The 16,802-nt window shown below is 36.6% G+C and overlaps 1 protein-coding gene across 5 annotated transcripts in view; it reads right to left on the reverse strand.

The window, feature by feature from the left end:
- Positions 1-1,527: 1,527 nt before the first annotated feature.
- The window catches only part of MYO16 (myosin XVI), a 388,271-nt gene continuing 372,996 nt past the window's right edge, over positions 1,528-16,802 (reverse strand). For 4 of the 5 annotated variants that reach the window (XM_057397231.1, XM_057397226.1, XM_057397227.1 and 1 more), the window contains 2 exons: positions 15,768-15,859; positions 1,528-1,901 (listed from right to left, as the gene is read on the reverse strand). In XM_057397231.1, coding sequence (XP_057253214.1) covers positions 1,668-1,901; positions 15,768-15,859 — 326 coding nt within the window. In that variant the 3' untranslated portion in view covers positions 1,528-1,667. Of the gene's footprint in view, positions 1,902-14,077; positions 14,156-15,767; positions 15,860-16,802 lie in introns of those variants that run through there. The other variant, XM_057397228.1, reaches the window with a different exon arrangement.

Below are 16,802 nucleotides of genomic sequence, written 5' to 3' on the forward strand. Positions count from 1 at the left end.
ATTCTGAGCTAACCTTGTGTCTCTCCTTCCTTCTCCACTCAAAATGTCATTTTTCATCTCCAGCAAGTGAAGGTGCTTAATTCTGCTATGGCTTGATGATACTCATGGGAATAATTTGAGTTTTTTGCTATTCAGCCTGTCTGAAGCTTCTGCTAAACATGATGGGAAAACCTACATCTCCAAGCAGGTTTTTTTTTGTTGTTTTTTGTTTTTTTTTTTAAAGTTTCCTAACAACTTCCAAACAAGGACGTGCTCACTTTTTTAAACCTAGCTTACATTTGAAAATATTATTTTTAAATCCACTTGCAAAATTACAAGCACTTTTTCCTGGATCCCAATAGGAATGGGGCAAACAGCCAAGGAAAGTGTTTCACACTGGCTCTACATAGTTTAAGAACTTAAAATAAGCAGTCCCTGACAAAATACCTGCGTATATATATAAAAATTACACCTTTTAGTGGCAAAGCAGTATTTCAAAGACTGCTGAGCAGTAGCTAGTAAGTTTCCAGCATCATGTTTTTCATAAATTAATGTTACTACTCAGAACTCATGTTTGCACACCAGAATGCTTCAATTTCTGAACGCATTTCATTACATGAAATTTGAGGTATAAATGCATTACTGTACCACCGTAAGGACATAATCCTTTGATATACCCATCTCCATAAAACCTTCTGGCTTGTAACAGTAAATCACAGCCTTATTTTCATACCTCATTACCATTATGTATCTTTCCACTGACACTTGATCTTATGCATAATCAGGTATGAATTTCAAACCATATTTATAATCTAAATAAGTGCCTAATTATTTTACATAACCCGGAATGAAATAAGATTTGAGATGTAGCTGCACACATTCAGAAACATAGGTCCACAAGAAGAAAGTCATTCTCTCTAATTCATGGCTGTGAACAGCATCAAATCACACCTGTATATAGAAGCTTTGCAAGAATTTCAGAATTAGATTTTAGAAAGGATATTGCCAGTTCTGAGAAAAAAAAACACAGTGTTGAAACTGTTTGGTATGTTGTTAAACTATGAAAGAAAAATGCAAGTACTGAATGTAGTACCTGTATTTTGAAGAAGTAACAACAGCACCAATTGCATGAAGTTATAAAAGACCAGTAATAAACATGTAAATAATCTTCAGGTTTGCAACGTCAATAGAACACAGACATCTACAAAGAAATATATATATATGTGTACATGTAATATAATAAAACCATTCATTAGGGAACAAGAAACATCATATTTTTGTACTATATAAAACAGCTGTACAGTGTCCACATAGTCTTTCCTGATCTCTCTAAAATGCCTGTCAGACACTTCTCCCCATCATCATTTGCTTAACAGAGTTTCTTCACTGTCCACAGGAAAACTCTAAGTGACTGTCTTGTACTTTTAAACTAGGTACTTACAGCGCAGTTTGTCTCCATATATATATACACACATGCATACATATATAAAGTCACAGATGTATATGTGTATATATATGAAAAGAACAAACACACACATGTACAAACAGCTCCTCCATCCTGTGCTCTTGAAAGAGTGCTTATAAAAAATCCCTGCACACTTTGTGAAGGGAAGAGAACTTGCTGATAGCGCAGATTGAAGTCTTTAGATGGTTTCATTCCTAACAGTCCACAAACACACATATCTGAATCACATGGTGGAATCCCATATGCCCGAAGAGAGTCTGTTGCAGGAGGTATCTTCTACCTTCTTAAGCAGCGTTGGCTTTTTACAAGGGGGTGGAGGTGGGGCTGTGATTCTTTGCTCAGTGTTGTGCAAGATTTGCTGCCAGTCTTCTCTCTCTTCACACAGCTTTCTCCTCCAATCTAGAAGCTCTTGCAGAGCCACACTCTCATTCTCTGAAAGTCTAAGCTGATGAATAACCTGTTAGTGAGAAGAAAATAATAATGAAAAAGGTGGTGCGTCAGGGACAATAGATAACGGTCCATGGTGAAACAAAGAAAGATAGGAAAGCACCGTTTGCCCGCTTTGGCTCCTCCCTGGAGAGTCCTGCTTTGGCTGCTCCCTGGAAAGTCCAGCTTTAGTTTCTATCTGGAAAGTTCCACTTTAGAACTCCCCAGAAAAGTCCTGACCCTTGGAGACCTTTCTAGATATTGCTGGCTGCTTCCTCCAACATAGGCTGGCCCCCCGAGTCAGAATGAGTGTGCATTTTTGTTAGTATAAAAGCCCGAGCCTCATGGAATGCTGGGAGGCAGATCCTCATACCACCCAGGTCAGTGTTGTGGGGACACCTGCTAAGGTTGAGCCTGCCACCTTGCACTGTGGTGATGTCTCTCAGAGCTGGTTTCCTGATTGTCATCACGTGGTCTTTGGGGTTGGTAAGATAAACAGTCACCAAAAATATCCATCACTGTTTCTTTTACCCTTTGCTGGCTCTTCCTCCTTATCTTTTCCTATAGTAATAAACAAGTTGTTTTTTTTATCCATTGTGTCTTGCCTCTCTCTCAACATGAAATCCTTGAACTCCAGAACAGGTGGATAAAGTTATTCTCCTGGCAATGTAAAATGGCAGCATCCATGCTGAATGATAATTCATACAGGATCCTCTGCTTCTTCTCATGTATATAAACCTATGGGCAGGGCACATTCAGGTCCCATTTTTCTTATCTCCTTTTTCAAGTGACATGTGTAATGATGTCTAAACAATAATGACTGTCAGCAAAATAAACTTCCCTTGAACTCATGAGAGGTGTTTTGTATTGCCAAGACCTCTGTGAGGAGGGAACCACATTCTTTTCTCCATCCATTATTTGCAAAGGGCAGCATGGAGCATTATAAGCTTATCCATACATTCTAGAATGGCGTGTGAAACCCTGAGACTGCTGCAGTGTGCCCTGGCTTAGCCATGTTAGATGGTGAGTGGCTGTGAGTGCTCCCATTCTAATATTTACAACTAAAGAAATAAATAGATGCATGTTGGTAAGCACTCAAGTTCTACACTTTTGCTGAGGGAAAGATACTCTTATCTCCACTAGAGCTGAAAGAAAACATATCAAACAACCCTGTTAATAATTTGAAGCAACCTTGTCTCCAAAAGGGTTTAAAACTGTGCTGAAGTCACTGACTCTACTCCCCATTCATAATTCTTTATACTGAAAATGAAGAGAATTAATGATTTAGAATTGCTTTATTTCAATCTCATGTCTGAAAAGCACCAAACTGAAATATGAAGCAGGTACCAAAAATGAAACAAATGGAAAAAAATCCCATGTCAGCAAAGGGTACATGAACACAATCCTCTGAAACACGCAAAACAGATTGCCTACAGTAGTCCAAGTTTCTAACAACTTGATCTTAAAATGCCGTCATATAATACTGTTATACTCACAAAATATTCCTTTACACAGAGCAAGCAGCAGCTGCCAGAGTAGGACAATTTTGCCCCTAAATGTAAATACACAAATAGCCATAACCAAGAAACTATAACCTCTTTTGCTGGTTAGAACTAGTATTCCTACTTGTCACAGATAAGTATTATCCTTAGAACCAGTGGCTGGCCCCTTGAGAGAATACACTAACAACTCAAAATATAGTTTCAGTTGGCCTGAAACTAAAAATTCATCTTGAAGCAGCCAAACAGTTCTGTACTAGATCCATAATCCACCTAGGAGAAACTGTGCTCACCCATTCATTTTTTCTGTTCCAATGATTATTTTTGTTCAAGCCAGTTTGAAGCCCTTGTAACAGCACAAGTCCACACAGCTATGAAGTCCATCTCACTATCCTTTAAGACCTCCTTAGCACCTATGCAGTACAGCAGCACTGTACTCTGCTTTTACATTTACACAAAATTCAACAGGCCATCTCAGCAACTCAAAGGAGAATCAAATGTTCCACAGATATTGTTAGAGGAATTTTTTCATCATCCTTTTTTTTTTTTTTTCCCAGTGTGGGTAGGAAAAATTAGAAGAAAAATGAAAAATTTTTAACTGGAAATATTTTATCAAGAAAGACAGGTAAGGTCATTTTACCTTGCAGAACAGGTGTATAGTCTGGGAGGAACAGGGGCTTACTGTGGCCAATTTCTATAGATTTTTGTGGGTTTAACTTATGGGCATAACCCAGTTTAGAAAATTGGGAAACTGGAATCCAGTCTTCCCAACTTAGACACCTTATTTGCATTTAATTTTAGGCATTTCATGAACCTGTATTAGGCATGCTTCTCAGAGAGGTGCCGGAACATACAAAAAGCAAGCTGTCTTAGACTGTCATTGCAAGAGTTTCATATGAAAGAGTTTCAGAGATAAATAATCAAAAGACATGCCTGACCACTGGTAGATCAGTATATTTATAAGAAAACAGGTATTTTGAAACTGTATTATTGATGTGCTCAGGTGACAAAAGTTTGATAGCATGACTCTAATGAAGTATGGAGGGGCTTCTGAGTTTTGAAAGATGGACAAAGTATTTGAACAGAAACATTGCCACTGCTATTCTAAGAAACATAAATGCACACAGGTGCAGGGTGGAAAGCAAGTACATTTTGCATAGGCAAGGCAATTGACAAATGCATCCTATTTATAGCTTATAAGCACTGAAGAAGCTTTATTATACTGACCCTGCTTATGCAAGCTGTAAATTAATGTTGGGTCAGCAGTTTTACTATAGAGCTCATTTTCCACTGTATAGTGGACAAATGTTGGTTCAGTACACTAGTAAGCGTACATCTTTTATTCTGTTTTTTTTAAAGAAGGATGGAAACATATCTTAAATCTTTAATCATTACGAGATTGATCTGCTAAGTAAGATGGAAAAAGTTTATATTTCAAACTGGATGAAAAACATGATGGAAATGCAGTGGGAATGAAATTGAGGGAAATGCACAAGAAATGGCAGAGGTTTAAATGAATCAGTTCCTTTCATTAGATCTATTTGAATAATATGATATCTTTTCTCTTTTCCATTCATGATTAGAGCTGTGACAAGCTGAAGATTTATTATACATATTCATTATAGAAAAGGTTTGCTGAATAATTTTACATGAAGCACAATGTAAAACAGCAAGCTATGCTTCCTCATTATTGTTCTATATCCCAAAAAGGTATTTTGTGAAGTGTGAATGAGGTGTGTAGGGAATAAGTACTTTAAGACTACAGACCTTGAAGTTCTACAATGAGCAATGAACAAACAAATTCAACCATTAAGGAGTAGAGATGGTACCAACTGTAGACCAGGATCTTACTACTCAATGTCAACGGTCGTACATGGACAACACAGTATGTGGTCTAGACGTACACAAGCACATAGGATTTGAATACCCAGCATTTAACAGCCCTGCCATCTGGTGGAAACACCACCACTGTGTTTGGTATCCAGAGTCCTTAGTGTGCAAACAAAAAAATCTGAAGTGTCAAATATAGTGACACACAAGGGAAGAGCATGTGCAAGAGAAGAGCAAGAGTTACCAAAGCTTTCACTGGAAATTACGATGGATTGCAGAAGTTCAACAAGATCCATATTTTCCACTGCAAAATATGGCAAGATGAATTAAAAAATATGTAATGAGCAGACCAGGGAAGAGATCCCAGAATTTATTCCTCCCACCTCACAGCCCAAACTACCACAGAAGGACCATAGAAGCAAGTCCTCTCCTCCTGGCACTAGGGATTTTGCTTGGTGACAGAGTACCAATGGCTCGGTTTCATCAGGACATGCATGGAAGGACTTCCACCATTATCTAGAGGTAAGAGCATATTGGGAAATCAGAAGATGTGGATTTGACTTCTCTCAGGTTAAAGAAGAGGCTGAGGTCCCACATTCTGAGAGGGTGCTATGACTGCAAGAGGTAGCCTCTAAATGCAAGGAAGACGGACTTTGGCTTCTGTGCTTTGTGCTGCCCATGGGTGATTAGTATGCTAAAGCAAATCCTTCAGGGGTGAGTCCCTTGTGGGTTTAGTGCACAAGAGATAGTGGAGATAAAGCATTTTGGTTGTATGCTGGTGGCCATGAAAATCTTAAGAGCACGATTTTGCCTGCTGAGTTATACATATTTAAGTATTGCATAGTCATTTGAGAAAGAGCCCCTGAATTACCTTCTGGATTTAAGCTTCTAAATTATGCCTAAATTTCACTTTATAGACTAAAGCAGACATCCTGGATTTCAACTCTGTTCTACAATCAAGATGAGTTGCTGTAAATCAATAAATAATTTTAATTATAGTTTCATTTCTTAGGCTAATTAAAAATCAGCCAAGTTTTTAATTATGGAAAGTTGAAGGTTTCACATTTTTAAATCATTTGTGACAAAAGGTATGCCAGGTAAAAAAATTATCAGGCCCATTTAAAATTAATTTTGAGTTATTCAGAGACTTGGCTCTAGAATCTCAGGAAATTCATTCTGCATTAAAAAAAACAAATGCTATAACTTCACAGATAATATTTTGTAACATTAAGAGGTAACAAGGAGCTTGTGTTGTCTATTTGTATGTCAAATGGAACACACGCTTAATCATCAAGCTACGTCTGAAGAACTCTTTAAACTGTCAAACAGATTTATTAAATTGCATTAGTCCATTCTTTTTAGAATTTCACCTCACTTTGCCCTCTCCCTCATAAAATGTATGGTTTATTTTTTCAAAAATATGTGCATTGTACATTAGTAATTTTTTTTGGTTGTATGTGATCACACTAATTTTTCTACTACAATTCACCAGAACATGACAATTAATATTTAATTACATTCTTGGATGCTAAAACATACAAACAATTTGCTTCTCATAAAAGACAGCTCTGCATGTTTTATTACAGTTCTGGTTTTATTTGCTTCTGTAGGTTTTAGTAAAATTTCTGAATACAGGCATATAAGCACAACAAAAAAGCAGAATTTTAAAACACAACACAATTTAAGTACATTTGTAATGTATAAACCTGTGCTCCTGAGATCTGCATGAGGTAGCTAGTCTGTATTTTCGCTTCAGAGAAATACTGCCAATTATTTTCTTCAATAGATTTCTCAATGTTGGTGCCTTAAAGTAACTGTCAGTAGATGCTCACAATTAATTATTACAGCATTATTACGTTTCTCTTCCATTAGTGTTTTAAATTGCTAGTAAAGTTGAGGTCCCATCATGGAATCCATGGGGATTAAGTCTAGAACAGCAGTGATTTTACCTTTCTAAAATTTGATCAGGATCTAAAGAAGTGAATTATGCAATAAATGTAAAATGTTGATTATAAATTATTTTAGAAATGGAACTGCCTTGTCAAAACCCATGGTTTTAATCTTTTTCAATTTGTACGCTGCCTAAAAATATAAGCAGAACAAATTTCAGCCAATAGGTGATCCACAGTTATCCTTATCAGAGCCCCCAAAACCAGTTCACCAACCTCAGATGGTTGGACACCTGCATATCATCAGTTTTAAATACAGAAGTGATCAGGATGTTCTCACCTCTTGCTTCAAAATTAATGACACAATTTCATTCAGTAATCCTGGAAATAATTCTTACTGTAAGTGATTATTAGCAAGACCAACATGTTTTGATTCAACCTGTGACAGCTAGGCATCTCTCCCACAAAAACGCTTCTAACTCATTTTACAGGCTTCATCCTTCTCCGTTTTCTTTTTGCATGTGATAAGCCCCTACACTGACTGCTTCCAAACACACACCACATCTTTTTTCCAAACTACAGGACAGGCATGATGCAACCTCTAAAAACCCTGACCTCTCAGGTTTAAATGGATATATTTGGGGGTTTTCCTATGTTACAAAGAAGCATAAATCTAAGCTGCTCTTCCACCAGCTCCTGAACCAAGAAAAAAAAAAAAGTCAGGCTACATGTTATTTACCAATACAATATTCTTTTAAAGATGCAAGGGAAAAGCTCACAGTAAACCAAGGGTGTGTCAAGAAGCCTAGGCAAGCATTCAACATAAATCAAATCAATATGTAAATTTCTGTTTGACTTGGAAACCTGCATTGGCCATGTAAAACCCTAGCAGAGAATAGAAAGCAGCTATGATAAATGAGTTTACATGCTTCAAAATTCCAATTAAAAATCTTCAAATACAAGTGTACCACTGGGATCCAAGCTGATTCATGTTACTGTCTTCTGAATGCTGGGATATGCATTTATTTGCAAATGCACACTCACTCCTCATGATAACTTCATATGTAACATGCAACAATAAAGGAATTTTAGTTAATCGTTCTTTTAGACTGCTGATGGCTTTTCTTCGTGTTGGAGCAACCTTACAGTCTCCAAAGATAAAACTCTCCAAACGGATGGCAAATTGGTTTACTGGAAAGGGGAAACTGGCAAAAAAGACAGGTGCTGTGTCTGGTGCAGATCTGGAATTGCTCTGAAGGAGGTATGCCATCTTAAATAGTGTCAAACATAACTGATACATATATATTTCATTAGCTTTGTTCTAAACAAGAACATATTTTTTTCTCTCTTAGATAAAATTTCTTATTACACCAAAAGAATAAAGTACCTTTAGAGCAGGTATTCTATAGATGACACACCAAAGAGAGCTATAACTGCTGATATTTATTAATTGTGAATAATCTTAGAAGTAACTTTGTATTTAAAATAAAACTAAAAAGTGACTGCATTTCTGAATAACATCAGATCACCACAGAAGTCAGGAATAAATGCTTTCCCTTCTGACAAGCATTTTTCATTTTGATGGACAGATTTAATTTTCTTCTAAACATCAGTCATGGGGCAATGCTGGAAGCAGGATATTCTGGTGTCAGACCACACTGGCAGAGGCATCTTTGATTGTCAAGCCCAGCCCTCTGCTACCACATGGCATTTGGAAAATTCCCAAGCTTACTCCTAAAAAAAAAATAAAAATTCTACTCTTTGCCTTGGTTTGGCTTTTGAAAGCATTTTCCAGAAAAATATCTTATATTCTTCACCTGACTGCCATTCTATTTATGGTGTAAGTTGTCTTGATTTTCTCTCAGGCTCTTGGGGTACTTATAGAAGCATAGAATGGGTTGGGTTGGAAGGGACCTTAAAGATCATCTAGTTCTGAACACCCTGCCATGGGCAGGGACACCTTCTGCTATACCAGGTTGCTCAAAGCCCCATCCAGCCTGGCCTAGAACACTGCCAGTGATGGGGCATCCACAGGTTCAGGCTGTTGCCACCACAGCCTGCCACTGGGTGGTTTGTTTCTGCGTTGTTTTTTGTGGTGTTTTTTTTTTTTTCAAGGAATACATTTTAATTGCAAAAGCAGAGCTTGGTCTTCTGAACTTTTGTACTTTTCCTTCAGTGAAGTAGTAACATGCCTGGGTCCACAATATTCTCAATTAGTTAGGCTAATCATCTTCCATACACCTTGGTGGTATTTCAGCAATCAAAAAAGATATTATATCTTTTAAAAATAAAATCAGTACACAAATCCTGTGTATAGCTGTAATGTATAATCTGTCACAAAGTATTACAACAAAGCAGACAATGCTCAATAAAATATGACAGCACACATATTGGGGACTGAGTACATGAGCTGGGAATACAGTTGGACAAGCCTATACATTCAAAACAGGGTGTATTTTATTTAATTATTTGTATCTTGTGGGTTTCAATTATTTCTTTATTATTTGTTTTGACTGAGTTTCTTTCAACTCTGGATTTCTGATAACTACAAAATGATACCCTCTCAGAGTGATTAAAACATCAATGAATATTGAAATACACTGTTGGTTTTTTTTTGTCTAAGATAATATTTCTGTTTCCAAATAAAACAGACAACACGATGCTCTTTAAAACCTTCAGAGCATTCTCCTAATTCACCTCTGACACTTGACAAAAAGATTATATTCAGGACAGCAACTGTGCTTTTCTTAAGATAGAATTCTGAAAACAAATCATTATTGTAGCTGACATAACAATGCTGATACCATCTTGTGCATAATCTAATTAAAAAAAATCAGAAAAACCTGAATCATGTTTCTACTTAATTAATCACTGCTGCTTTGTGATACTAATGGAGATATTTTACTTGATCAGTTAGAGATTAAGTTTGCCACAATGCTTTTGAAGCAATTACAAAAAACAATCATGAACTCATATTTGCTAATGTCGTGCATTATACTTTCTTGTTTAAAAACACTACATTTATGGTCAAACAATACTAGGGGCAAACACCAGTCTGTTAGCAGTCTACATCTCTGCTGATCTACATGTATGTGGCAGTGTGTGACAGCAAGAGAATGAAGGGCAGAGGGAACAATTTATTCTCTCTCACACCAGGCACTTAAGACTAAGCTGTAAGTGAAATTACTCTCCAGGTGCTATCAGTGTGGTAGCAGACCACATTCCCATTGAACTCAAATTTGAACCAGCCTTTTGAGGTGACCCATTGGCCATTGCGGCACACTAAGGGGAATAACAACACACTTTAGCCAAACACCTGAGCTTAGGGAGTGCACAGAGATGCCCAGGAGGTTTTGTTCTCTTCTCCTCAACAATCGCATCCTTCTACCAGGAGAAAATGCAGTGAGGATGAAGCAGCGGAGGCAGAAAAGGGGCCTCAAATGTGTAGGGAGCTAACTGTTGCATCTCCTGGTTCAAAAAGGACAATCTCTTCATTTCCTTTTGGAGGTCACAGCAGTCCAATCTAGGACATACTTGCTGAAGAGACCCCTTGATACAGAAACATAAGATATGGCACCTATCAATGAATTTATGCTATGTGCTACCTTGTACCAGTTAATCTCTAAAGCACATGTTTTTGACTGTAAGTTTTCTAAAAATAAAGCTGCACTGTTTTATAAGACCTGATTTTTGTCTGTATGTGATTATCACAAAAAGAATTCTTTGACACTACTGTCAAAACAATAAACAAAACACAATTCAGGGGAATATACTGATTCAGATCAATGACAGTATGTAACATTCTATGTTCTTTATGCTACGTGTTCACAATGGCATTAGTGATTTTTTTTATAACACCAGACTTGGTTGCTACATTTTGCTTCAAAGATGATCAAAGATTACTTCCAGCTAATAGGCAAACATGACAGACATTAATAACGACTCTTACAGCACAGTGGTTAGAACTGTGACAAAGGGCGGGAGGTAGCAACACACTGCATTCTTGACTATTCATTTTCTCAAACTTTTGAACAGTCAACAAAAGAAGTGATTGGCAACAAATATTAAAACAAGTAGGAACAAAGAAAGCCCTTGAAACTATAATGAATATGCAGCTCTTTCTGAGGGAAGAGGCTGCTGAAAGAAATGAGATTTCACAAAATAAGAGCTATGGCTTAAGCTGTAATGAAACAATAAATATATTCTTCACAAATATGAAAAGACATTTCCAACTTTTCATTGTCAGATGTTGGCTTCTATATTACTGTAATCTGCCAACCTGCACTATGGGATTTAAACAAAACAGAAGAGGTAAGTGCAGATTTTTTAATATAACAATATGTGAAAAAGTAACAATCATTTTTTATCTTACCTCTTTGAGCATGTGACAGATAAAACATGTTTCAAAAGAAGGCAACCAAAATCTTATGTCAGGATGTGTACCATATGCCTCATATTACTTAACCTACTAGGATGCCAAGCTGCTCGCTTATTTGTGTCCTGTCCATAGGATGTAGTGACATCATCTGATTACAAATAAGCCAACATTCAGCCATTAGAAAGCCAAATTGCACAAAGAGGCTTTGCACCTTTTAGTGGGAAATTTTATACTTTTCGTCTCACATGCCTGAATCTTCAGACTATGGTTGCAAACGAACTTGCGTAGAAAACACCTTATAAATGTAAGTGGATTATTGCAATTATTTTTATTTTATGGAACATAAACCATCACATTGATATGTGTATGAAGATGAATATCGTATTTGAAACATCACACAGACTTTTTTATTCCTTAGGCTTTTTACTCCACCATCATATGCTCTGCCTTGGTTCTTTTTTTTTTTTTTTTTAATCTTCCTTTTAGTTGCTTTCCTTGCATCTCCGTATTACTTTTTTTCTTCTCTCTGGCTCTGTCTTCTTTCCTCTTTCTAGATCCCCTGTTCCATTTTATTATTTTCCTTCTCTCTCAGTAATTTTATTCTTCCTCCAGCCTTAATTCTCTGAATCATCCTTTATCTGGTCCTGTTTCACTCCCCACTCGCGCCCCACACACACACTTATTATTACTCTAGTCTTTAATCTGCCCCTCACTTCCCATCTGTTCATTATCTCCAGGTTGTCCATCTCATCCTGTTACAAATAGACCATGTTGTTTCTTGCTGCCCACATAAGAAACAAGGAATGTTTTAGCTGGCCTGCTTTTCTTCATTCCACTCTATCTTTCTCACACCACATCCCACTTTGTAGTGAATGTTAATAACAACTTTAAAATATTTTTTACCAAAAATATAAAAAAAAAACAACAGTCCTGGATCTCTGAAAAAGAATACGACAGGGCCACTTAGCTTTTGTGTGAGGTGCTAAAGATACAGTCTTGCTTTTGCTGGCTTTATTTCATTTTGCTGCTGTTGCTGAAAGCAACTTACATATTTCAACAGCCTTTATGCTCTACCTGTTAAACATACACATAGGAGCTATCAAGAACAATGAAAGAAATAAATACCGCCTAGAGAACAGAGCCCATTGGACTGACTAAGGAAGTGAGAAATGCTTAATGTAAACCAACAGAGAGATATTATTTTATAAAGCTTTTTTATTTTAGAGGAGGTTTTGGGCTTTAGACCCCTCTAAGCAATTTCAACATTTGTGGACTCTCCCATATGCTTTGAGATCACTTCCTGGAGTGTGACTGAACAGAAATGACAGTCATAATAAAATTTTCTACCTAAGCAAGATTATGACACAATTGACCAGAAGAAACATCACTTCTATTTTGGTGGTTTCTCTGTTTCTGGAAGGAAATGATGGGATAAGAATACAAGACTACAAACGAGAGCACATTTGGAAGTCCTTAACTGTTTAAACAAATCCCTGAAGCAACTTGAAACAATAAGCATTTAAATAATTTTATATTAGCAATTTTAAAACAAGTTTGGAAAACTAAGCTTCCTAGTTTTCTGCTGTTCAGGGAGCAAGAGGTGCATCATAGCTATCAAAAGGTTTCTTGTAGAAGCTGAGTTAGATGCAGTCCTTGCAGCTGATGCATGTGAGCTGAGTTGCTAAGGGCAAAGTAGGGTATTTTGTAAGGGTAGATTAGGATATTGTTTCTTGCAGTACCATTTTAGCATACATTCATAGTTTACATTTTGAAGACTTCCTTGACTAGAATGTTTTGGTTTACAAGGAAAGCACAAAATGTGTGGAGGCTGGTGTGCTGGGTTGGTGAAAATATGTGTAGCTCTTTGCTAACAAAACATTCTTAAAGATCTACTATCCGAACAAACTAAAGCTCATTAAACTTCTTGATAACTGGCTTGACCCCCAAATTCATGATTCAGTTTTCATCGTCATTGAGGATGAAAATCATGCTAGTGTTGTATCAGATGTTAGGTTCTTTAAATTTTTATGTGGTACTTACAACCTACAGATTGTAATCACTTGGAAATCTACAACTGTACAGAGAAAGAACAATTTAAAGGAAAAAGTATTAGTTTAAAAAAAAACATTTTTTGTTGTTCTTCTTACATGCAAGACCTTTTCCTTTTGATGTAAGTTCATTCATTTCTGATGAGGCAAAAAATCAAACTTTATATTTAATACTCTTCACCTTTTTGTTAGCAGGAGAAAGTAGAATTTTATTCCGTAAAATGAGAATGAGAATAAAATGAGAATTCCAAATGAGAAATATTTTTTTTAGTATTTTAATTGTTTTTTCCTTTTTCATTCTGATAAAAACTGACCTTTATGTAATAATTGCACTAAGAATGTAGCATTTATCACCAATGGTGAACCTTCCTTTTTCATTTTCAGCAGACTTTACTGTAGTGGTGATAAGTCAAGTTGCTGAGTTCATATCTGCATGATGTTTTATACTTGATAATTGCTTCCAAAACTGTTAAAAGTTTGATCTTTATGATCCATGTTGACAGATATTGAGCTGAAGACTTTGCTCTCTGAAGTGAGTAGGTTTGCAGTGATGCAGGTAGTTATCACCTGATGTGACAACATGACGGCATTGTAAGCCACAATGCCTAAACTTTAGTTGGATGTATATGAGCCTTGAGATCCTGTGACAAAAATGAAATTAACTCCTGTCACTTCAGTAAGAAACTAGCATATAGATAGTAAAAAAAACCCAACCCATAAATATTAGAAGTCCCTGAAAGCTAATGAACCAGTTTCCTTTAGCTGAAATGACAGAGTGTATGCCAAGAAATTCAAGGACCCAGTGTATGTTTCTTTCCCAAAAGCAATTAGTTAATCAGTACCTTCACAGATCTGTGAAACAATCTGTCCTATTTCATACATCTGCGTAAAAATTACTTTGAAGTGATAAGGTTACTGGAGTGAAGCCTGGCAAAGCCTTTTACAATAGGGTTGTATGCTGTTAGAGTCACCAGCAGCATGCTAAGAAATGTCAACTGTAATTAAAACCAATCATTTTCAAATATATGCCATGCTTGGAAATGGTGAGGAATGCTTTTTACAGTAAGAATTCAGCTCTGTGAGCACAGACATAATTTTTTTTTTTTCTTTTTGTGGGAGGAAGATTTGTTTCTCTTTCTTTTGGCAACACCATTTTGGAAGATGTTTATTCATTAAGGCAATTGTATCAAAAATCACAGAACTGCATGTTTCTTCTCTAAACTTGTCACAGTTCTTATTGAGCTTGCATTTAAAGGTTGTCCCTGCATGTAATTTTGAGTACATGGCATGGAATCTATTTTAAAAATTTGTGAAGCACTTTGGCAAAACATCTGTTTACTGAAAAGTGACATTTCAAAGTCCTGAATTGAAATTCTGTTCAACTTTTGGCAAGCAGTTTTAGAAAAATCAAAATTACAGGTTTGTAAATTGTTAAAGACTTGTTTCTAAAATAAAGCATTTAATTTTTGCAGACTAATTTCACATAAGGATACAGTTTCCATTTGCAAAAATGAGAAGATGATGGCTCCCCTATACCCAGTTCATTTAACTCTCCATGTAGTAATTTAAACATGATCCTCCTTGCAAGATTTTTAGCAACAGAGCTTTAAAGGTTCTCCAGGACAAAACTGTCTCACTGTGAGAGACAAAAATCTGTGAGGTTTGGAACAAAACTGGAGCAAGGTCTGGGACTTAGATTTTTCATTCACTGGACAGTGTTCTTTGGGCACCTTCATGCCTAATAAGTATTTGGTTGATCATTAAAAAAATTAACAGAGACAATTGGAAACACTGCCTCCAGTCACCTTCATAATCCCATATCCTCATCCATTATACTGATGTGGAGATAATACACCTCTAAGTCTTCACTGCTTTTGTATACAAAAGGATGATATAATGATACGTTTATTCTCTGATGCTCATTATCATGCAACTCTTTCTGGTATGAATGAATATCTTGAAAGAGATAACATCTTGGTCCTCTCAGGGTGAAGAGACATATTTCCTGCCTGAAAATAGCATCTTCACAACCAGCAAGTTTCATAAAATTTGAACTCTACTATAGGACCTTTCAGGGTGTTTATCCTCCAAGCAGAAAGTTAAGAGTAAATTCATTACTGTCCTTAGCTCAACACAAACCTGTAAAAGAAATCTGCATTTTTCAGTGCCAACACACAAATTTCAACATGCAGATACCATAATATTTTTCTCTTTTACTTACATTACATTACATTACATCAATGAAATATTTACCTGACTAGTGTGGCTCTCCCTGTGTCTTTGAACTGATGAGCCTGCTGTATTGCTGGCTGACAGTCTTGAATATTCATTTTCCTCTGGTAAACCTAAAGAAGAGCAATACTAATTTACAATCTGCCATTTATGCATTGGCTGATTTCAGCATAAGAGTCAAAAGTCCTCCATGTTTTATTAAAAAAGAGTGATAAAATCACACGTTTGCCTGGATATTTACTATTTCCATGCTTACTGAAACTAGAACAATTATGGTTCACCAAGTATGAAAAGCTTCATAGATATGCATGCTGGTTTATAGAAGGAGCAACTGTACTGAAAGAGCCTACAAATAACACACTACCATGCTGGCCAGGGATTCCTCCTGCAATGCAGAAATTCCTGGCTCCTTTTCATCACAGAAGCAAAGCAAACAGAATGAAAAACAGGCCTGTGGTCTGCTCTCTAATGTCTCTAGGTTACACAGGAAGTTGATAGTAGGTCCAGGACTTACAACTTCAGCTCCTCAGTACAGAGTTTTTTGTGATTCTTGTATTTATTGTGCACTTTCCATGGGAATTAGCTGCCCAAAATTTAGCTGTGTAAAAACCATTCATCTAGTGTAAAAGAGCCATGCAGTTTCCTTCTCTTGTTAAGAGAAACAAACACCTCTGCACAGTCATCCTAGACTGAGGCTCACTGCCACTGCTTCCCCATAACTTTTGCCAGAGTGTGAAGATCATTCTCATAGCACGACAAAGGATCTTAAAGGTGGAATAAGGAGAAGCAAAGGCAGAAGCAGAAACACAGCGAGTCCATGACAGGCATTATAAAGCCCCTCACAAAGAAGAATGAAAGACACTATGGTAGGTCTGATACCCAGAAATTTTGGCGTTGCTTTTTATTGCATATATCCAAAATTTTCACGCTACTACAGCATCCATAAACAGCATATCACTACTCTATCTTCAGTCAACTGAACAAAGCTAGCCACCAAGAGAACAGGATTCATCCTAGCAAGAGATACGCAAGCTGAAGTGCTTTCAGTAGATCACC

Source organism: Pezoporus wallicus, unplaced genomic scaffold, assembly GCF_028554395.1.
Source record: "Pezoporus wallicus isolate ANWC-B61680 ecotype Strahan unplaced genomic scaffold, APGP_CSIRO_Pwel_v1 contig_1851, whole genome shotgun sequence".
In the NCBI taxonomy this organism is placed as follows: Eukaryota; Metazoa; Chordata; class Aves; order Psittaciformes; family Psittacidae; genus Pezoporus; species Pezoporus wallicus.